The sequence below is a fragment of the Arachis ipaensis genome, chromosome B09 (genome assembly GCF_000816755.2).
Source record: "Arachis ipaensis cultivar K30076 chromosome B09, Araip1.1, whole genome shotgun sequence".
Lineage (NCBI taxonomy): Eukaryota > Viridiplantae > Streptophyta > Magnoliopsida > Fabales > Fabaceae > Arachis > Arachis ipaensis.
The window spans coordinates 5,159,748-5,184,188 of NC_029793.2; the positions used below are offsets into that span (position 1 = coordinate 5,159,748).

At 34.7% G+C, this 24,441-nt stretch overlaps 3 protein-coding genes across 3 annotated transcripts in view; 1 reads left to right on the plus strand and 2 right to left on the minus strand.

Annotated features, from left to right (window-relative positions):
* The window catches only part of LOC107615977 (probable LRR receptor-like serine/threonine-protein kinase At1g05700), a 52,195-nt gene that overhangs the window by 236 nt on the left and 27,518 nt on the right, over positions 1 to 24,441 (minus strand). The window lies entirely within an intron of this gene.
* Positions 230 to 2,128, minus strand: LOC107615989 (polyadenylation and cleavage factor homolog 4). Its single transcript, XM_016317999.2, has 3 exons — positions 1,698 to 2,128; positions 770 to 871; positions 230 to 684 (listed from the first exon to the last, which is right to left on the minus strand). The coding sequence occupies exons 1-3, from the start codon at positions 1,965 to 1,967 to the stop codon at positions 517 to 519; spliced, it is 540 nt and encodes a 179-aa protein (XP_016173485.1). The 5' UTR covers positions 1,968 to 2,128; the 3' UTR covers positions 230 to 516.
* Positions 9,275 to 18,596, plus strand: LOC107615967 (tubulin-folding cofactor D). Its single transcript, XM_016317976.2, has 17 exons — positions 9,275 to 9,661; positions 9,957 to 10,504; positions 11,118 to 11,220; positions 11,436 to 11,612; positions 12,412 to 12,597; positions 12,865 to 12,981; positions 13,151 to 13,255; positions 13,884 to 14,054; positions 14,165 to 14,380; positions 14,854 to 15,052; positions 15,310 to 15,515; positions 15,620 to 15,844; positions 15,934 to 16,509; positions 16,598 to 16,867; positions 17,329 to 17,373; positions 17,899 to 18,084; positions 18,176 to 18,596. Exons 1-17 carry the CDS (start codon positions 9,449 to 9,451, stop codon positions 18,464 to 18,466), a joined length of 3,834 nt encoding a protein of 1,277 aa, XP_016173462.1. The 5' UTR covers positions 9,275 to 9,448; the 3' UTR covers positions 18,467 to 18,596.

Consider the following 24,441-nt stretch of genomic DNA (forward strand, 5'->3'; position numbering starts at 1 on the left):
TACTTGTTTTCGTTGCTTTCATCCTTTTTCTGTTGGTCACAAGAACCGGATTCACATAGATTTGGATTTTGTCCATACCTAGCATCATTAAGCTAGAGAATTATGTATATTAAAATCATCCATGATTCAAAAATCAATCAAGATAACCATTTATGTTTTTACACTTTTTTGTCTTTTTCTCCCTATAATTGCTCCCATTATATTTAATTTGTATTTGCACAACCACCGATATAATTGCGAGTCTGTTATCATTTCTTATTATCTTGTGTCCTTACAAAAAGAAATTTGAATACCCTAAGGCTTCCACTCAGAAGGGTCAAGGTAACTTCTGGTCTCACAAAGATTGCGAGTCTGTTATATTTGTCACAAAAATTTACTCTGGTTGGGGTAACATGTGTACAAAAAACAGCTCTATAAAAATTACATCCTTGGGGAATAAGCTGATAAAAACAAGTGTCAGACTAGCCCCTGGACATTTTTTGTATGAAAGACAGAGATGTAATCGAAAAGCTTACACTATCCACAGTTGAGAGCTCCAACTGCCGCAGTTACCTGAGAAAGTTGCAACTCAGCTTCAATCTTGCGTAGGGCAGACGGTGGAAAGACTTCTGACCAGGTGCCAAAGAGATGGCGCATAGCAGGGTGCAAATGAGGCTGAACCTGCCTGTATGCCTCACAGAAAACCTGGAGACAGAACAGAACGAGAAGTTTCAGTGAACAGAACAAAATGATACAAAGTAAAACAATAATGTGAATCTAATTGACCTACTTCGGGCAGGCGTAATGCAAAGTATCCAACATATTCCTCTCCAAAGTTCTTCACTATACTGTCCAAGAGATAGAGTGAAGGAAGCTTTTGCTCTGCAGGCACCTGCACAAAGGAGATTCAACAAGTGGCATAATAAGGCGTATAATTCAACAGAGGTTCTAAAAATCAACCCCAAACTAACTCTCTACCACTTAGTCACAAATTACATAGCTGTAGTCCATCATTAACAATATAGAATTTAGGTATATCATTTCTTCTGATCTGTTGTATTTGTGAAAAGGAATCTGAGAAAGTGTTCCTAAGCCTATATATAATCAAATACCCGATAATGGACCTTTCTTTGGCAAGTTATAGCAAGACTTCAATTCAGCAAAAGTAAAGTAACAACTTCCTTTAGATACGAAGCCAGATTCAATTTGCACGCCCCCTTAGAGTTTCCTGAAAGGAATTAAAGTACTCAAACGTGTTTGCATACTTTCACCTAATCTTCCCTTTTCTAATCAGTTAGATTGCACTAATTTGAATGACTTGAATGACCATTAGCAACTAATTGTTTTAGTTGAATGATGATAATACACATAATATAGTACAAGTTGAGGATAACCCATTTGTTCACTCTATGTCTGGGCGACATTGCTTTTCAGATAAGATTAGACCTAAAAGCAGAAATAGCAGAGTTACTGAAGTCCCCTTTCTCTCACAGACACACCTTTCATTGTTAGAAGCAAAAAGTCAAAAACAACAAAATAAAATAAAATCCGAAAGACTTTGAACCCAACTTCTGTCATTCAAGTTACAAAAAACTGAAATTTTCACCCAAATATAACAGTGGCAGTATCTTCGATCCTACCTCCAAAATGGGATTTTTACAAAATTCCGAGAACAAAAAGAAAAAGAGAGGAACTTTTCCGCGAAAACCGAGACAGACCTTGAGAATCCGAGCGCAGATAGCGTCGGCGATGCCCCTGGCATGCTCCCTCTGGTGTACAGCGATCAAGGTGAGATCGGTGATAATGAGCTTCTGATTGCACGTGAGCTCCGACAGCAGCATCTCGTACAGCTGAACGATTTCTTCCGTAGACGGAGGCGGCACGTGACCGGCGGTGGCCCTGAGCTCGTCGTCGCGCTGCTTGAGCATAGCATTGAACCTGCAACCGAGAGTGGAAGGGGGAGGCATCTGTGCGATCTCATTGCTCATGGGTTTCGCGTTGGCCGAAGTAGTAGTAGACGAAGAAGAAGACAGATGTTGCTGAAACGCGAAGGGTCTAGGGTTTTCAGCGGACACTATCAGATTTTCAGACTACATAAGAATGTGCAGAAGAGATGAGGTGAACTAGGGTTAGGGCTTTTATGTTTATTTGGCCCATTTTATTTTAGGGTTAACCACTAAAAACGTCTCCGAATTATTTAAACGCTGATAAAAATACATTCGAATTTTACGATCGATAAAAATACCTTCAAATAATTTAAAAACACAACAATAATATTCAGTAGTAAATATATATTTTCAAAAAATATCTTAGAAATTGAATTTTGATACAATTTTTACAAGCATGATTATAAAAATAATATATTATTATACATAAAAATTGATAATTTTTTATTAAATATATAATTTTTTATAATTATTTTTGTTAACAATCAATAATACTTTTAAAAAATTACAAAATAATATATATTTAACAAAAAATTACCAAATTTTAAGAATAATAATATCTCATTTTTTTAATAGGATAAGTATGATTTTAGTCCCAACGTAGGAGCTGAAAATTTTTTTCGTCCCTCGCCTTTTTTTCGTTCTAAAATGGTTCCCAAAGTTTCGGTTTATTTTAAAATCGTCCTTGGACGAAAATACCCTTCTCCCTTCTCCCTTCACCCCAAAATTAACCAAAATCAACCACCACCACCACCACCACCAGCAGAACAAAACCACCACCACCACATCATCATGGTCATCATCGTCGTCGTCGTCGTCATCATCATCATCATCATCAAACTCAAAAACTGAAGAACAGAATCGCAGAAGTTGAAGAACAGAAGCGCAGAAGAACAACAATGGAATCAACCAATGAAACAACAATAATAACCAGAAGCAAAGAACAACAATGAAATCAAATGAACAACAACAACAAAAGCAGCAGAACTCAACCCAGAACCCAGAACCCATAACACATCATCATCATCAAAACTCAACCCAGAACTCAGAAAAACACCCAGAACTTAGAACTCAGCAAAAATAATTGATAAATGAATCAGAAGAACAACAAAAAAAGAACAGAAACTAGAAAAATTGATAATCAAAAACAGAAGCAGCAGAACCAGAAGAAGAAGAAGAAGAAGAAGAAGAAGAAGGTGGTGGTGGTGTGGTGCGGTGGTGCGGCAGAGCGGCGGCAGCGAAGAGCGGCGGCGTCCGTGAAGACCGGTGGCGGCGGCGAGGACCAATGTCTCAAAAATAATGTGGTGCATGCTTATGTATCTACTTTTATATATTAAGAATAGATTTTTTAATGAAGGATTGGTTGGTAATAAAAAAAAATAAAATTGGTAAAAAGGACGATTTTAAAACAAACCGAAACCTTGGGGACCATTTTAGAGCGAAAAAAAGGCGAGGGACGAAAAAAATTTTCAACCCCTACGTTGGGGACCAAAATCATACTTATCCTTTCTTTAATTATGCTTGCGAAAAATTACATCAAAATTCAATCTCTAATTTATATTTTTGAGAAAAGGACAAATAGGTCCCTGACCTTTTGTCCTATGGACATTTTTGTCTCCGTTCTTATTTGATAAGTAAACCCTTGCATGCAAACAAAGACTGTGATTTTATAAATTTATAAATGCTAATAGCCTTTATATTTAATTTGTTTTATAGTGTGATAATAACTAATATATTTATTAGTAGATTTAACTGTTACTATATTATTTATGATCACATTCAGTATATATGTTTGATTTATTAAAAAAAGTAGATTATTAAAACTGATTAATAACTATTTTAAAGTTAATTCAATTAACACTAAATTAAAAAAAAAATAATACATAACATGTTATTTTTTTATTAATCAAACTATTATAATTCAAATTAATTTTAAAAAAATAATTTAAAATTATAATTTCAATCTTATCACGTACATGGCATAGTAATTATACTTGTTTTCTAATTATATTTGTCTGTTATAAATGTAGGGTCCAAGATTGCAAGAAAATGCAAGTTGTTTCATAGATATGATCATGCAAACATTCGATGATAAACAAATGATTGTTTGTAAAATGCTTCTTGGATGTACATTGACTTCAAGAAAGGCGCACTTTCAAGCATCTCGTTTGTGTGTTGGCCCTTATGTCTGGGTACCCTAAATTATTATGGTCCAACTTTCATTGAGACATTTTTGGACAGTAACATTTGTCTAAAGATATTTATTTAAATTAATTAATTGATATTATTAATTAGTTATTATTGTTTTTTTTGTGACTAATTAGTTATTATTGGTTTGATTTGATTTAATGAATTAAAAAAAATAAATTGAAAAATACTCTTAGAAGCATGCTACGCCATCTTTATCATTAAGCATAAAAAATCCAATTTTTATACAATAGAATAGAGAGGAGGTGATGGATAGACTTAAAGAACAGTTAAACTAAATTTTACTATTAATAATTAAATATTAAATTTTACATGTAGACAGAAACCAAATTATTTTAACAAAATAATACACGAATAAATATTAAAAAAGGAAACTTAAAAAATATATTATTTGTTAATTAGTCGAAAGAATTTGGCTTACAATCATTTTCTTAATCAGTGGTTTTAGAAAATCTATTCTATTATATAAAAATTGGATGTTTGCACTTAATGATGAAACTGACGTGGCATGCTTTGGAGAGTGTTTCTCAATTTAATTGTTTTAACTCATTCAATACAATTTATTGCACTAACTTAATTATATCAACTAATTGATTTGATTAGATATTTAAATATTAATATAATTAATATAATTTATTATAATTTATATTACTTAATTAATTATATTACATTAATTATAATTCATTATATTAGTGAATTAGTCTTTTCATTTATAAAGTCTAAAATAAAATAAATAAATTGTTATTTATTCTAATTAAATCTATTTATATACTATATATGAATTAACATTAAGTTATAATACATAGAACTTGTGGATTGTGATAAAAACTCAAATCAAGAGAAAAAAAACGCATACAATTATAGAAGAATTAAATCTATCATCTTTATTTATTTTTAACCATCGTTTTAGATTTTAATTTTTTTTAAAACCAGTGATAGTAAAATTTTATTGATGCTAGATAAAATTACAGAAGAATCAAATCATAATTTGCATTTATTGATGCTAGATAAAATTATAAATTGTTGCTCTTTCAATCAAATCATACCACATACAAAAATAAATTAAATTAAATAAATCGAATTTGCATCTCTATATAAATCTAATTGAATAAATTCGATTTAGGCAAATACGTAGTAAATTAAATTCATAAGGTTCGAATTATATGCAACTTCTGAATAATTATAATGCTATGGGTATTTTATATAAAAATTAATACAAAATTAATTTTAATTATGTACAATATTTTTTTTGTATTTATGAGCTATTAAAAATGAACGAAAAAATATTGTATGAAATTTGAATTTTTTTTGTATGGATTGTTGTATAAAATACTAATATCATTATAATTATTTATTTTGAAACAGAGTACAACTAAGATTTTATTAACAATTTTAAATAAAATATTTTTATAAAATTTTAAAATTTTTTATTATGAGCACTTTTTGTAATTATTATAAATAATTTTATAAAATTTAAAAATGGCTTAACAGATGTTATGAGTAAATCATCTGATAAAAAAATTTATTACAAAATCGGTTGTATATGTGATTAATCGGTGAACCGTTAGAATTGGTTGGTTTTTTTAAAAGGTTTCCGGTTTGTTAATAACTCCTCCAAACGGTGCCGTTTTGACTTAAAAAAAAAACTGAATCTCCAACGGCTTAAGCCCGTAACCCATTTTTCACTCCCACACTTCTCTCCTCTCCTCTCTGAAATTGATGTGAAAATGAAAGGCCAAATCTATAACAGTTGAGATTCTTGATGAAAATGAAAGGCCAAATCTATAACAGTTGAGATTCTTGATGAAAATGAAAGGCCAAATCTACATGGAGCTATTTAAAATTACATGGTACATGGTCCATGTGATCCGTACAACAAGAATTCACCTTGCATGAAGAATGGTTCATGTTCAAAGTTCTATCCTAAAGAGTTTAGACAGCGAACACTCATTGATGAGGTCGGATTTTCCAAATATAGGCGTACTTATAACGGTCGAACAGTGAAGAAAAGGGAATGTGTACTGGACAATAAGTTCATTGTTTCGTATAATCTAGAATTGTTGCTCAAGTTTGGTGCCACATAAATGTGAAATACACATGCCAAACAAGTTCTATTAAGTATCTGTTTAAGTATGTATACAAGGGTAATGACCGCGTAACAGCTACTCTATACAATGCTGGTGATTGGTCAGAAGCCACACAAGTTGTTGACGAAATTAGGAATTACTATGATTGTAGGTACATTTCAGCATGTGAGGCAGTCTGGCGTCTATTTGGATACGAAATCCAAGAGAAAGAACCATTTGTGATTAGACTTCCATTCCATTTGGTGATTGAGCAACCTGTGGTTTATGGTGAAATTTCTAATGTAAATGATATCGTCGAAAGAGCAATATCTCATAAGTCCATGTTTTTGGGATGGATGGCGGCGAACATGTCATATCCTTATGCTTGAAGTCTGACTTATGCTGAGTTTCCAACCAAGTTTGTTTGGAAGGACAATTCTTCAAAGTGGTTTCTTCGAAAGAAAGGCTTCGCAATTGGAAGACTCATGTACCTACAGGTAATGACGAGTTTATATTCAATTTTGATCTTACTTATTTAATGATTTAAATATAAAATCTTAACAGCCTATACCCCACGTCCATTTTATTCGATTTATCTACACTAGAAAATAAATGTTCAAATAACTTTCAACAGTTATAATCTGTAGATTATACAATTTTTTATTTTTCTATATTTTTTAGGAAAATTATTCTTATGCGGATGTGTAGCTACATAATAATTAAAATAGCATAGCTTAATCCATTTAACAACTTAAAAGTGGGATTTTAACCAAATTTTTTGCAGCAAATATTGAAGAATATTACCAACGACTTCTCTTGAATACTCAGAGAGGATATATGAGTTTTCAAGATATAAGAACAGTAGGAAAAACAATTTATGCTATGTATAGAGATGCATGCTTTACCCTTTGACTCTTCCAAGATGACAAAGAATTCATTGATGCAATTAAGGAAGCGAGCTCATGGGCCTCAGGATTATATGTTAGGAGATTATTTGTCATTCTATCAACATCCAACAATATCTTAAGACCAGAACATGTCTGAGATAGATGTTGGCATGAACTCTCAGATGATATTTTGTATCGACAAAGAGCTGTGATGAACATGAGGGGTGAGTTTTTATTAATTACAATGATAAAAGTTCTTTCTTATTGATCATTTTTAGTTTGATTGAATTTTTACAGTATCGTATAATATGCATGGTTAACAATGTCAGATGATGAGATTAAGCAGTTGTGCTTAATGGATATAGACAAGATCTTACATTCCTATGGTAAAACCTTGAAAGACTATCCTCCAATGCCTTTAGCAACTGAAGTTGATAATTCTTTGTTAACCGAAAGGGTTATTAGGGAAGAGCTAAACTTTAACAGGGATGATTTAAAGAAAAATGCCTCAGACATGTTAGACATCGCAACACCTGAGCGGAGATATGCATTCGATAAAATTGTTACAGCTGTATATTATGATGAAGGGGTTTTTTTCTTTGTGTATGGTCATGGGGTACTGGAAAAATATTTCTCTAGAACCTTATGTCTGCTGAGATTCGCTCAAGGGGTGATATAGTGTTAAACGTTGCTTCGAGTAGTATTGCATCTTTACTTCTTCCCAATAGAAGAACGGCACACTCAAGGTTCAAAATACCGCTGAATATAACTGAGGATTCTGTATGTAACATCAAACCTGATTTTCCTCAAGCAATGTTGCTGTTGAAAGCCAAACTTATAATTTGGGATGAGGCTCCAATGGTTAGTAGGTACTGATATGAAGTGCCTGATAAATGCTTGGGTGATATCATGAGGTGTTCTCCAACATATAGCAAAGATTTGTCCTTTGGAGGAAAAGTGGTTGTACTAGGTGGAGACTTTAGACAAATTCTTCCTGTCATTTCACGAGGATCGAGACAAGATATCGTTCATTCAACCGTGAATTCGTCTTACCTTTGGAAGTTTTGTCAGGTGCTCAAACTAACAAAAAATATGAGACTCTCTGTAAGGACGACTGCTTTAGATCAAGATGAGACAGAACAATTTGGTGAGTGGTTATTGAAAGTTAGTGATGGTCTAATAGGTGACAATATGGATGGTGAATCTGAGATATGTCTTCCAGGAGATATTGTTATTCCTTCTTCGGACCAGACATTTGATGAGTTGGTTCATTTTTCTTATCCAAATATTTTGGAAAACATGTCCTCAAAAGATTTTTTCAAAGCAAGAACTATACTGGCTCCCACATTAGACATCGTTAAAGAGGTCAACAACCATCTGATGGCTATCATTCCTGGAGAGGAAAAATTATATCTTAGTTCGGATTCCATTTGTATGGATGAAGGGAATATGGAGAGTCAGCTAGATCTCTATGGTCTTGAATTACTGAATAGCATAAATTACTCTGGTTTGCCTCTACATAAATTAATACTCAAGATTGGTATTCCGGTAATGTTACTGAGGAATATTGACTAATCCAGTTGTCTTTGTAATGGTACAAGGCTACAAGTTAGGAAGTTTGGAAATCATGTCATAGAATATGAAGTCTTAACGGGTAACAATGTTGGTCATATTGCTTTGATTCTAAGAATGAATATGGTACCAACAAATGAAACTGTCCCAGTTAGATTCTAACGAAGACAGTTTCCTATAATAGTATCGTTTGCCATGACAATTAACAAGTTTTAGGGACAAACTTTATCTCATGTTGAATTGTGCTTGCCTAAACCAGTTTTTACACATGACCAACTATATGTGGCACTTTCAAGAGTTAAGAGTAAGAGATGTTTAAAAGTTTTACTTATGACTCATGTAGGAATATCTGCAAATTCAACCATCAATGTTGTTTATAGAGAAGTCTTTGAAAAAATAGTATTCTAATATAAATATTTTAATTTTATTTTAAATTCTGTATCAGTGTATAATTATTTTATCTTAAAAAATATAAAATAATTATTACTGCATATTTTTTTTTTTATTTTTATAAATTTTTCCGTGCTGAGCACAGAGTTATACACTAGTTTATTAGCAAAAAGTAATTTCCAAGCGGGCAAGTTAAACCGGGTACACCCGACCCGTAACAATATTCAGCTGGAAATGGAACTGAAACCAAACCGCCATATGTTGCAACTCCAAAGCTGAAGCTAATTCAATTCTCACGCTGCTTTCTTATCATACAAAAATCGAAACTTCTTCCTATGATCCCGCCAAAAATATAAAGAAAAATCCAACTTACAAAGATCAGTGCATTGTGACAGAGAATATGGAACCGAAGCAAGAGACAGTGAAGAACAATGATGATGGGGTTTCGGAGGATCTGACTCTGAATCAGGACGAAGACGAGTTCGATTCCAAGGAGAGGGTGCTCCACAAGTACTTCCTCCAAGAGTGGAAGCTCCTCAAGTCACTCCTTGACGCCACTGTTTCAAATGGCCGTGTCTCTGATCCTTCGTCTGTTCACAAATTCAGATCCATTGTACTCTCCTCCAACCCAATTTATTTTTTTATCTATTGTTTATATTTTCTGCTAATTTTATTATTTGTGTATTTATCTTGTGTAAAGCTAGGATGGTGGTTTATGTTTTTGATAGAAATAAGAGTCACTTGGACACTAGCAGTTTTCTGTTGCATTCGTTTTGTACTGTTTGAATATGGATGCTGGGTTAAGTAGAATGCAAAATGATGTGTACAGTATTTTACTTTTTTTTTCTCTTTTGCATAATGTGTGCTTTGCTTAGTGTGAAATTTGTGCATTGTTCCTTTATATGCAGATAGATAAGTATCAAGAGCAGGGCCAACTTATAGAACCTTACCTAGAAAGTATGATTTCTCCACTGATGAACATTATTCGTTCCAGAACAATTGAGCTCGGGGCAGCTTCCGATGAAATTCTTGAAATAATCAAGCCGATATGCATCATTATATATTCATTAGTCACGGTTTGTGGATACAAGGCTGTGATTAAGTTCTTTCCCCATCAGGTGTCGGATCTGGAACTTGCTGTATCTCTATTGGAGAAGTGTCATCTTACGAGTTCTGGAACGTCGCTGAGGCAGGAAAGCACGGGAGAGATGGAAGCTAAGTGTGTGATGCTACTATGGCTTTATATACTTGTACTGGTGCCTTTTGACATCTCCACTGTTGACACCAGCATTGCCAACAATGAAAATCTCAATGAATTTGAGCTTGCCCCTCTTGTGTTGAGAATAATAGGGTTTTGTAAGGATTACCTTGCAACTGCTGGTCCCATGCGTACTATGGCTGGACTGGTGCTCTCAAGGCTACTTACTCGGCCAGATATGCCAAAAGCCTTTACGAGGTTCACATGAATATTTTTATGGCTTACTCATTGTTAATTCAGCTTTCTCTCTTCATGCTTTGAATATATGTCTCTTCCAATGATGTGGTATCATGCTGCATTAATTCTTTGTGGCTCATGTTTACATATGCAAGAAATAAGAAACTAGTGAGTAGCATGTTGAAAATTTAAACTATTTAAGCTGCTAACTTTTATTTTAAACTAGTACCTTTTAGGTTAGTTAGTGTGCGCATAAAAGCACTCTATTTATCTATCATTGAGGGAAGAATGTCTCATAAGTGATGAGAGATACATGAGTAGACAGTGAATATTACAGTTAAAATTCACTCTCTCAAGAAGGGCGCCAAATTTGTTACATAGTGGCAGATTCTTACTAAATATCATTAGATCTTGTTATCAGTAATTTTCGGTATGCCCTGCTTTATGGAAAATGATTTGGTGGTGGTCATTATTGTTTATTTGTCCTGAGTAATTATGTATTAGGACTTCACACTTGTTTGGGTCTGCATTCATTCTTGCATTTGATGTATAGAACTAGTTGTTTCCAAACTATCATGCTAGAAAATCAATCCTGCTGCTATTTCTGCCAAAAACTGACTTTTGACTGTTTCAGCTTTGTTGAGTGGACCCATGAGGTCATGTCTTCTGTAACCGAAGATATACTCCATCATTTCCAATTACTTGGTGCTGTTGAAGCAATGGCTGCTATTTTCAAGGTTCTGCTTTTATTGCTTTTCTGCAAATAAAGTCTGCTTCCTTTCAGAACCAAGAATGATGACATGTCAATGTATATTGAATGAATGCACCATTTAGCTTCAGGAGATGATCTAGCGTCTCTATCTTTTTCTTTCTTTGGGCATCAAAGAATTCTAAATTAAGTCTTCATAATATTTGACGATTCTAACTGTTGTAGCATAAATTCTTTAAGCAGGCTGGCAGCCGGAATCTATTGCTTGGTGTAATCCCCATTGTTTGGAATGACACTTCAATATTGTATAAGTCCTCAACTGCAGCTCGAAGCCCTTTACTTCGCAAGTTTATAATGAAGTTAACCCAACGGATTGGGCTCACTGCCCTTCCTCATCGGTTGCCCTCATGGCGATATACGGTTAGCTTTTATGTTATCCATGTCTGATCCGATATCTTAAAAGTGCAAAGACACTGTTTTTTTGGGGTGTGTATGTACTTGCAAATGTTCTTGTCTATTTTTTGTTTATTTTTTTTTCTTATGGTTTATATATAAAGCCATAAGAACTAATAGTGATACTTATATGCGCTATCTGGAAATGTGTGTTCTGCTGAGAAAACAGCAATCGCCCTTCATGCAAGTTAAGAGCTGTACGTAGAGTTTGTAACAGAACAGGAACAATGAGATTAGAGCCATTATTGGTGGTGAAAATATGAATAGCATTTAATAAACAATAGTTCAAATTTGTGAAAATTTTAATATTGACAGTGAGTTCATAGAAAAGATTTAATGATGAAACTTCACATTTTTGAAGATTTGTTTTACTAGTGAGCTAAATCATTATGGACTTTGCAATGTGCTCAGTTGTTTAAATTACTACTAAAAGTTGAGAGTTATGACCATATCTTATGCCTGGCTACTTTCTGAATTATTATTTGTTCCGCCGCATCGATGGAAATTGTTTTAAATGTCGTTTGTTGTCTAAGCTTTTTCTCCTGAACTTGAAGGATGACTTGGAAAGTTCTTCTACCTCTTTCTTCACTACAATAGAATATAATAGGCAGCTTAGTACCCCATCTAGTGGAATAATGCTTTGCTGTTGTTGTTATTGTAGCAGGGTTTTTAGCAAACTAAAATTTTACTGACTTTTCATAAGTAACTGTAGAACCTTCATGTCTATCTATTTTCTTGCCCTGACGAATGTATGCTTGTGATGCAGGGAAGGACTACCAAACTAAATGTTTCTCTGAATACATCCATTTCAATTGACCAGTCCAATATGGCTGCGCATGGCAACTCCTCCAAATCAAATGAAGTTATAGATGGAGCAGAAGATGAAGATATGGAGGTTCCAGAAAATGTTGCAGAGATTATTCTGATGTTGCTATCTGTTTTGAGGGATATGGTATGTCTAAAAGGTTAGATTCTTATAGTGAATTTTGTGTTTTACCTTTGTGCTAAGTTGCTGACATTAGATGATATGAAGTATGATGTTATGTCTGGTTACATGTAAATGACGATACATTACAAAGCAAACTGATGTTTGTTGCTTGCTTTCTTTGTAAATGGTTTGTATAAATTAGTTATCTAAGCTATTGAAAGTTGTAATGACTTTGTTGACATTGTCCATTTGTTATAACTTCAATTACTGAAATATTGCTTTCGGTTATAGGATACCATTGTCCGCTGGTCTGCAGCTAAAGGCATTGGGCGTATAACTTCACGATTGACATCATCTCCTTCTAAGCGGGTTTTATCATATGTTTTGGATCTATTTTCACCTTGGGAGGTATGATACTTGACTATCATTTCATATGGGCTCTTGACTTAACAACTATATTTTACTAGCTAAAGTTACATTCGACTACCTAGGTTTTCATTTGCATTACAGTATAGTTATAATATGCTTAACTCTTTTCTGATCCTCTATTATAGCTTACACACACCACTTTTTTCAGGGTGATGGTTCCTGGCATGGAGGCTGTTTAGCTTTGGCTGAACTTGCTCGTCGAGGCCTTCTCTTGCCTACTAGTCTTCCCGAAGTTGTTCCTGTTGTTGTGAAGGTGATGCTTAAATTTGACAGATATATCCATAGCTTTAGAGATACAAGATTGAGACTTAAAAAGTTATTATAGCAGCTTATAATTGTTTAGTTGGTCAAATTACTTTATTAATGCTGTATCATGACATTAGCCAACCTTATCTTGGGGGATAAGGCTTGGTTATCGTTGTTATGTTGCTCCAAGTAAGAATCTAAAAACAATTCTGACACCTTGCAGCAGCTTATTGCGACACAACATATATGATAGGAAAGAAATGGTAAAAGATAGAATATAAGAATCGAGTGAATCTTCGACTAATTTAAAGTTTTGTTTTCTTACTCTAGGGTACGTTGTCCCTATCTTATGATGCCTATGAAGCTTAAGACAGCTTCCCTTTCCTTGACAGTATGGTTTACAGCTGGTGTTCTCAATCTTCTAGTTGGCCTGATAAATCATTCCAATCACAGTTTTGATTTAACTAGACTCTTTACTGCAATGTTAATGACGATAGTTTTCCCTTATTCATTGCTGTTGTTGCCAAAGATTTGTTGCATTGTTGTTTTCTTCTAAATTTGAACTATGTTGAGCAGTTGTTTGACATACAACAGCTATGTAATGGTTGAAATTTTAAACAATTTTTTTTAATCAGGCGCTGCACTATGATGTTCGGAGAGGTCCACACAGTGTTGGTTCTCATGTACGTGATGCAGCTGCTTATGTATGTTGGGCATTTGGGCGTGCATATTATCATGCAGATATGAGGAGCAACTTAGAACAGCTGGCTCCACACCTCCTTACAGTGGCATGCTATGACCGTGAGGTCCTTTTATCTTTCACGCCCTTCTTGTGACTTGATTTTGTTCTAGAATGGTTGATATTCATTCCACCATTCCATGTGAACAGAATGTCCTAATCAACCTGTGATCTTAGGTTAACTGCAGAAGAGCAGCAGCAGCTGCTTTTCAGGAGAATGTTGGACGGCAAGGGAATTATCCACATGGCATTGACATAGTGAATACTGCAGACTATTTCTCACTTTCTTCTCGAGTACACTCCTATCTTCACGTTGCTGTCTTCATTGCTCAGTATGAAGGATATATTCTTCTGTTCGTGGATGACCTGCTGGATAGAAAAATTTGCCACTGGGTATGCTTTACTTCTAGTTCAATTGCTCAAATGTTAACCCTAATTGGACTTGCATTCTAGTTTACCTTCTAAGTAAAATAAGTTGATCCTTGTTTCTGCACATTGAATAATAAAATTATTATAGGGAAATCATAAACAGCAAAGTAACATTGGAAATCTTCCTAGAATGTGTATGCTTTATGGTTACTAATGTGAAGTTAGATTCGATTTTAAAGTAGGGAAAAGAATGAAAAAGGAGTTATTTCCAATGTAAAACTCTTCTATTCTATAGATGTGACTATAGAGGATAATAAAACCTTTTAATTTTGTCCATTATATTTTTCCTTCTAATTAGTATTATTCCTTGCATTATTGTCACACATGCACACAAATCCTTGCATTATGTCATATTTTGGGGATAAATTTGTTCATATTCTCAGTTATTAACAGTTTATGGTTATTCCTTTTATCGTGTTGTTTCAATTTTTCTTCAGGATAAAAGCTTGCGAGAACTTGCTGCGGAGGCTCTTTCTTTTCTTGTAAAATATGACCCTCAGTATTTTGCAAACACTGTCATGGAAAAGTTAATTCCTTGCACTCTTTCATCTGATTTATGCATGCGCCATGGGGCTACTCTAGCAACTGGGGAGCTGGTTCTGGCTTTACATCAATGCAGCTATGCTCTTCTTTCTGGTTGGTACTTTCTTCCTGTAACTTCTTATTATGCTGTTAGTAGCGGTAGTGAAACAGACCTGTTCTATTAAAATAAAAGGGAAAAATAAGAGGAAACTGTATAGAACTCTTAGTACTGAAATATATACAGCTATTGTGATTACTCTAGTCTGCGTCTGTTCCTGGTTATTGTTAAACCTCTCTTTGTTTAAGGTAATTTGTTTCAAAATTTTATATACGGTTTAGCAGAAATGTGACATTTTTACTGTCATTGACAGATAAGCAAAAAACTCTTGCTGACGTTGTTCCTGCAATTGAGAAAGCGCGGCTTTATCGTGGAAAGGGAGGAGAGATAATGCGTTCAGCTGTTTCTAGATTTATTGAATGTATTTCCATATCTAAAGTGGCTTTATCGGAAAAGATAAAGAGAAGCTTGCTTGATACTCTTAATGAGAATATAAGACATCCTAATTCTCAGATACAGGTCCTGTCCCCTTGTTACAAGCAATTTGTATCATCGATTTTTTGGGTAATTCCAATATGCTCACTTTGTTGGATACATGAATAGAATAATCTTGTGATTTTCAGAATGCCGCTGTTAAAGCCCTTAAACATTTTATCCCGGCATACTTACTTGCTTCAGATAATAAAGGTACAAGTAATGTGACAGCAAAGTACCTCAATATGCTGACCGATCCAAACGTAGCTGTAAGGAGAGGATCTGCATTGGCAATTGGTGTTTTGCCATATGAGTTATTGGCTAGCCAGTGGAGAAATGTGATTTTGAAGCTTTGTAGCTCTTGTGCAATTGAGGTGCTTTTCACAGTTGCAAATCCTGTCTATTATTTCATTACTGTTTTGGCTTCTGGTGATTATGTTATAGAAATTTTTCCTATATGCAGAAAAACCCTGAAGAGAGAGATGCTGAAGCACGTGTAAATGCTGTCAGAGGGCTCACATCAGTATGTGAAACATTAATTAGTGAAAGAGAAGATGCTGCAACACCTCTTATTGAGAATGATATTTCTCTGTTTGTTCTAATAAGGAATGAGGTGATGATGAGTTTATTTAAAGCTCTTGATGACTATTCTGTTGATAACCGAGGTGATGTTGGATCTTGGGTTCGTGAGGCTGCATTAGATGGCCTTGAAAAATGTACATATATGCTTTGTAAGATAGATAAGTCAGCCTCTTTGTCCGGAACATCAGATGGAAAGGAAATTGAATCTTTAGTGCAGCCTTTAAATGATAACTTGCCTAAGAACAAGCAAGAGCTTTTATTATTTGATGAAAATCTTGCTACCAGTTTAATCAGAGGAATTTGTAAGCAAGCCGTAGAGAAGATGGATAAGTTGAGAGAAGCAGCTGCAAATGTTCTCCACAGAATTTTGTATAACCAGATGATATATATTCCATATATACCTTTTCGAGAGAAGTTAGAAGAAATCATTTCTAAGGAAGCAAAAGCAAAATGGGCCGTAAGTTTATGGATTTCTTTTATCAGTTCATGATGTTGGTAGCATTGATTATATTTTATTTTTTGGTGAACACACTGTTTTGATGCAGGTTCCTTCCTACTCTTATCCACGCTTTGTGCGGTTACTTCAATTTGGTTGTTATAGCAAAGATATGCTATCTGGATTGGTTATCTCTATTGGAGGGTTGCAAGATTTATTGAAGAAGGTATCACTCTCAGCAGTGTTGGAATATCTAGAAGAGGTTGAATCTGAAGAACATAATACAAGAATGTCCAGGGAGTACATGCTATCTGTTGACATCCTGTGGATTCTCCAACAATATGAGAAATGTGATAGAGTTATCATACCCTCTTTAAAGGTATTAAGTTACCTTAGCAATGCTTAACTATTCTTTCTTCTTAAACTGAACTTTCTTGATGTTTCTATTTTATAGCTTCTTTTCTTTCTTGGGCGAAGGCTGAAATTCCTGATGTGAAAAACAGTTCTTGATTAAAAGTGTGTGCAGTTGATAGACCTTATACATAAAGATTACCCATTATAGCCCAGTACTGAGCCATAGGTTGTAGCTGAAGGACCACTATTTTAAGAATTCTTAGCCACTTATATGTTTCTTGTGTTTAGAGTACTTTTTAGCACTCTCCTATCATCAATACTTAAAAGTATTCCTTATTTTTAGCTTGAAATTTCCTTTTGTTGTACATATAAATAGTATAATACTGGTTCCTTCTCTATTATGAAATATGAATTTTTATGCATAAATTGATTTGCTCTAATTACTGCATAAATCTCATGTACTGATGAACTTAATCTGTATTTCAGACCATTGAGATCCTATTCAGCAAAAAGGTATTCCTTAACATGGAGGTTAGTCTGCATTTTTTCTCTCTTATTTTCATTTTCCCTATTAAGTAGGTCATGTATTTTTCCATACACATGCTGTCGATTTCTGCTATGGCATAATGGTTAATTATATGTTTGTAATTGTTTCTTGGCAATATATGTTTGGTCCCACACCACTCAAGTGGAAACAAATGTGAGAAGGAAGGTTGTTGTATTGTCTTTGTACATCAAATATTGTTGTCATATAGACATCTTGTACCCTATCTACATTGCAAACTTCCCTCTTATAAAATACCTTTAAGAGCAATAATTTGATTTATTTCTTGTTACATGTTTTTGCATTAATGTTGAAAAGTGAGAAAGCAGAGGTAAAAAGAAAATAGAGTCAGCTAATATCCCAATGTCTTCTATAGCGCATAGCTGCTTATGAGCAATTTCTACTGTTTAAAATAATGAACCAGGGGAAGACTTTGGATCTATCTATTGTTTTTATACTCTATATGATGATGTTTGATGATAATTCATTTGATCTATAAAATTTATTTTTAGGCCAACACTCCAACTTTTTGTGCTGGAGTTCTGGATTCTCTTGCAATCGAATTGAAGGGATCCAAAGACTTCTCTAAGTTGTATGCTGGTATTGCAATACTTGGTTATGTAGCTTCAGTACCAGAACCAATCAATATGAGGGCCTTTTCACAACTTGTTTCTTTTCTTGTGCATCGGTACCCTAAGGTGATTTTCGCTTAAAAGCAAATCAGTTATAAACAATGTACAATCTTGTTTTCTGTTTTCTCATGTTTTCCTTCTCTCTCTTGTAAACCAGATTCGAAAAGCAGCAGCTGAACAGGTGTACCTTGTCCTGCTACAAAATGGGAATCTTGTAGCTCAAGACAAGATTGAGAAAGCACTCGAAATCATTTGCGACAGTTGCTGGGATGGCGACATGGATCTAGCAAAACAGCAAAGGGTAGCATTATGTGAGATCGTAGGTTTGGAGGTGGGGCCAATTGGTAAGAACACTGATGGAGCATCAAGAAAAACCAGTACTAAGAAGCCCACAGACTTGGATGAGAATGCATCATATTCCTCATTAGTTGAGGCATCTGGCTTCTGATTTACTACTTTATTTTTGGTCCCATCCCGGGTTTGCTTTTGTACAATGTAACTGCTAGTGTTGATATGAAATATTCTTGTGAATTGTCAATTTTTCCTGTCATATTAAGATGTACTCCTAAATGTGCCCTCAATACTTATATAGTTTCATAGTTTTTTTTTTCTTAATGGCTGTAATAAATTACCTATAATTTATAAATCAGAAAAGCTCTACATCCAATCATTCATTTAACCAAATTCAACCAAATTGTTATAATGTGTTTCTGGTTCACTTCTTCCTCTTCTCCTTTTTTCTCATCTTTCTCTTTCGTTGTTGTTGTTGTCACCACCACCACTACCACCTCCTCCTCTTCTTTCTCCTTTTTTCATTTGAATTTATTCTCCTCCTTCCTTTTCCTCCTTCTCCATTATCATTGTTATCGTCATCGCTATTGCTACTGCCTCTTCTTATTCTCCTCCTTTTTCCTTATCTTTCTCTTTCAATTATTGTCCTTGTAATCGTCATCACCACCACCTCTTCTGCTTCCTCCTCCTTTTCTTATTTGAATTTATTTTCCCCCTTCCTTTTCCTTCTCCTCCATCGTCATCATCATCGTTATCATTGTTATTGTCATTTTCTTCTTATACGTAAATTACAGTGTTTCTTTTCCTCTTTTCATTTTTTTTTCAAATTTTCACATGTAGAATTTCAATCCAATAAGTGTGCATTCAAGTCTAATTGAGAAGTAATCCTCTTAAAAGAAGTAAAAGTAACAGAAAAATAAAAAAAAATAAGAAAGGAGAATATGAAGCAAAAAATGCAGCATTAAAGAAGAGATTTCAGTGTTTTTGTAGTAACATTTTAATGTCAAAATTAAGAAATTTCGGTGTTTTTTTGTTTCTGACAAAAATTCAATCTGATAAGTGTGAACTTTCATTCATTCAACTATATAAGATTCTAATATAGTACAAACATGCTCATTTAAGTAACTTTAGTGTTATCTTGTGATCTTTTAGTATGCAATTTACTTTAACCTCATCATTGCAGCCTCAAATTCAGTAACAGTGGTGGCTCTACAACATTTTCACACTGCTCCTTTCAACTGTTTATCCTTCCATTTTTTAGTGAAGTTGGCCCAAATGTGCATTGCACAAAACCGATGATGCACTCCGGACATAGCCTGCTCCATGGCTGGTATCAGACCCTGCGTTCACACAGACAACAACAATTAACAAGCTGAGTGATACAAATCAACCAGAAAACAACATTTAACAATTACCTTCTGTTGGTCACTCATGAAGTTCCAACCATGCACCCTATAGTTCCCCAAATCACGATGCAGAAGTTCTAGAAACCATCTCCAGTTATCTCTTGTCTCTGAGTCAACGACTGCATATGCAATGGGAAAGATCTGATTGTTAGCATCTTGTCCCACTGCTGTAAGCAATTGCCCACCGTAGTAACCTTTCAAGAATGTGCCATCAAGTCCAATAAATGGTCTGCAACCTTGTATGAAACCTTTTTTGCAAGCGTCAAAACATATGTATAGTCTCTTGAAGATCGGGAGGGAATCAGGCATAGGGGTAGTGTCCATATCAATAGTTGTTCCTGGATTAGTTGTCAACAAGGCAAGTATGTAATCCCTCAAATTAGCATATTGCTCTCTCTCAGAGCCCTCAATATTCTCCCTTGCCTTCTTCATTGCCCTTTGTATTTTTTTGTAGTTGATGGTTACATTGAACTCTCTCCTAAACCATGCCTCAGCTTCAGATGTTTTAAAGTCTCTTTGGTCCCTCAACTTCTCCTCTAGCTGTTCAATAACCCACTTTCTATCAGCTGACTTGTTGGTGTGGCTTCTTGCACAAACATGTTGGTTGACAAACGTCTTAACTTGAAAACTCTTTGGTTCATTAGACCTGGAACAGTAGATACTCCAAGGACAGTTGTCCTCACAACAAATTGCCTTACACTTCAATGGTTCCACTCGGCTAAACATGATACTCCTTCCAATTTGTATATTAAACTTCCTAACAGCTCTTTTGAATTGCTCCATAGTTTCGAATTCCATCCCCAGCTCTAAATGTACTGAGCCAAAAGCAGCATTCGGGTTTCCTTGAGGCCAAACATTGCGCTCTGCCTCGTACTCACTATCACAGTCTGACGAATAAGGGCTGTGCAGCTCCTCAGACTCATACTGATGGTAATCTGGATCAGAGTCATCATCATCACTCTCTGATGACTCACTGGTTGCACGAGGGACAAATATTTTTGGAGCTTCACCTATGCCTCCTTGCACAAAGGTCTGTCCACTAGGAGCTGGCCTCTTATAAGAATTTCTTCTGTTTCTTTGTTTTGCTCTTGATTCCTGGGTAGGGACCTGATTTTGTTGAAGGTTGGGTTGTGATTGAGTTCCAGGTTCAGAAGTTGTTGGTGGTCCAGTTTGAGTGGTTTGGGTTTGGGCCACAGGAGTTGTATGTTGGGCTTGGCCCACATGTGGTGTGTGTTGGGCTTGGGCCACATATGCTGGCTTAACTTGGGCTGTGGGTGACATTGTTTTCGGTTTGGGCTGTGGGTGAGATTGTTTTGCTGGTTCAGATTGTGTGGTTTTTTGTTGTCTTTTCCTTGGGTTGGTTTTCTTCATTGAAGGTAATGAACTCTGGGATGACTTCTGGCCTAGTGTTGTTGTTAGTTTTCTTGGCCTCAGAATTCTGGCTGGTTTTTGACTCTTTTATGTCCTCTTCTTTATCCTCCCCCCAGGTGATTTCACACTCTCTGCATTTACATTGGCTGTTTCAGGGGTAGGGACCTCTTCCGCATCTACATCAACCACCTCAACCTCAGTTGGAATGTCTATTGTATGCTCCCAATACACATGTACCACCCTATCATCATTTCTAATTGCATCCTCATACATGTTCACCACATCCCTATCTAGCCTAAGTAGCTTAAGAGCAACACCACCTCCGGCATCAGGCTTTCCCCAGTAAAATTCCTTCCACTGAATATAACCCAAATCCTTGAACAACCCTCCATGAAAAACAGGTTCAGCATATCCATATTGACTCTAGGTATTAAGGACACTTGACCACCGCTGTATACTGTAACCCCTTTAGAATTTCTCTCCAACCTCCCCCCATGATGATACACAAGTGTGATGTGAGTTGACATCTACGAAGAAAAACAAAACCCTCATAACCACAACTAAACCCAGAAAACCCTAACTTTTTTCGGACAACCACAAACTAGTTACTAAACAAACATCAAATAGCATGTTCGATCATAATAGGTACAATGAGAAGTTCAAAAGATGTTACCTTTAGATCGTCCCTGCCTCCAGTGCGTGATCGTCACTGTGGTCATGTGGGTTGACTTCTTCGAGTACTCCTCCAATGATGAACTGACTCACCACTTCAGAGCAATGCCATTGCTTCTCTGCTAGGGCTGTCTAATTCTCTCAACGTACAAACTATGTTACCACCAACAAAATCTTGAAGTTCATAATTCGATTAAAGAGAACGAAGCGTTTCAGGGTTAATTTTGCCTAATTAAACATTAAAATAAAATATTTTATCTGAGTTGGCACTAATTGGCCAGCTCACTAACTCTTAACGTGCCAGCAAGGATAAAATAGAGCCACCTGTCCACTCTCACTAACCACGCCACACGCTGATGGCCGGAATGGTGATTCTGTCCGCCGGAGTGTATAATTACTGTGCACGCGTGACTCATTAAACGATTCAAGTGTATTACTGTCCAGCGTATGAACTTTTAGGTGTACTTTTATCCCTTCTTCCTTTAATCAAATAAGATTGTAATACATGTTCATCCAAGTCTAATATGAGTACCTAAAAAAAAAGTAAGAGTAACAATTCAATACTCCTCCTTCTCCTCCTCTAATTCTTCGTTATCTTGATCATCATGATTACTTAACAAGATTAGAACATCAAATTAGAATATTCCTTCTCATTATCTTTAGTTAGAAAGTAGAGAAAGAAAAGCTCTCATTGAAGCATAAGAGGAAATTAAAAAGACATTATGTGTTTGTAGTAAAATTTTGGGTAAAGTACGATTTTGTTCTCTAATGTAGAGGTCGAAAATTTATTTCATCCCGACCTTTTTTTCGCTACAAAATGGTCTCAAAGGTTTCAGTTTATTTTAAAATCGCCTTTCAGACGAAAATACCCTTCCCCCTTCTTTTCCAAAATCAACCAAATGCAGGAACAGAATGCAGAAGTAAAATGCAAAAGCAGAAAGTAGAAGCAGTGAAACACCAACAACAACAATGGATAATGAAGCAACAACAAAAACAAAACCATAAGCAGAAGCAAAAATGGCGAGCAGCGCACGAGTGGCGGCGGCGGCACTGAAGGCGGTTTCCCCTTCTCCATCACAGGGCCGCAGCGGCGCGGGGCGGGGAGCGGCGGCGCTACCTTCATGAAGGAGGGATAATTTGGTAATAAAAATAAAAAATTTGATTAAAATGACGATTTTAAAATAAACTGAAACCTTTAGGACCATTTTGTAGCGAAAAAAAGACCGGAGACGAAATAAATTTTCGGCCTCTACGTTAGGGACCAAAATCGTACTTTACCCTAAAATTTTAGTGTCAAAATTAAGAAGTTTTTGTGCTTTTTAGTAACATTTCGGTGTTAAAATTAAAAAATTTCGGTATTTTTTTGTTTCTGACAAGAATTCAATCTAATAAGTATGAATCTACATTCATTCAACTAAATACGACTGTAATATAGTACAAACATGTTCATTCAAGTAATTTCGGTGCTATCTTGTGATCTTTTAGTTAATCATCATCATCATAAGCAAAAAAAAAATGCAGCACCAAAGAAGCTATATTTTTGCAGTTAAATTTCGGTGTGAAAATTAAGAAGCTTCGGTGTTATTGTTAAGAAATTTCGGTACTACTTTATAATAAATTATGCATAATTCAAAACTCCTCGTTCTCTTCTTCTTCTTCATTATCATCATGTTTCTCTTTCCTTGTCTCAAATTCTCATAATTCTTCTTATTTTACCTTTTTAACAAGAATAAAAATAATAAAAGAAAAGAAAAAATCAAACAAAGTAAAAGAAGACATACATAATACTACAAAAAATTACCAAGATAAAGAGAAAAAGAAAAGAAAAACATAGCAACTGCATGTAAAAAGAAGGAACATGAAAAAGAAAAAGGAGCACAAAGAAGAAAGAACGAGAAGAAGAAGAAGAATAAGCGCGAAGAAGAAGCGCGCGGTGCTGCTGGGAGTTGGAGCGTGTCTACACGCCCTCACTAATGAAACTGGTTTTTGTTAGCTAGGTTTGAACTAACTTGGTTGGACTTGGTTATCAAAAACACTTGGATGTATAGCGAGACCCCAAGAAATAATATATCGATGATATAATTAATGAGTACAATTAGATCAAAAATAAAAAAAATAAAATAAAATTATAAAGGACATAATATAGTTGAAATTAACATTTAATTTTTTAATTTTATTTTTCATGACTCATGATAATGTCATGTATTTTTAACAATATTACAACTAAATAAAATTTAAAAATATAAATTATTGAAAGAAAAAAGAAATGATATATGGATGATATAATTAATGAATTCAATTAGACCAAAAATAAAAAACTAAAAAGAAATTTGTAAAAGGTTAGTGTCTTAGGAATTTATTACCTAATACACATGATTAGCAAACTAAAAAGAAGGCTAACAATGCATCTAGAGACTACCTTGAGCTCTATTTTAATATATTACTAAGAGATATACTTATGTAAAACATTAAAAAAATGAAAAAAAAGGAATAAGAGATATGAAATTATGTGAAAAGAAAGACAAAGAAGAGGTATAAAGTGAATGTTGATTTATATAATAAATATAAGAAGGAATAAGTATGAAAAAAGAGGATGAATTATGTTTTATTACTCAATTTATACCTATTAAAGATAATTAACATTAATATTGAAATCATATAGTATTCTATATAAAAGTAAAGA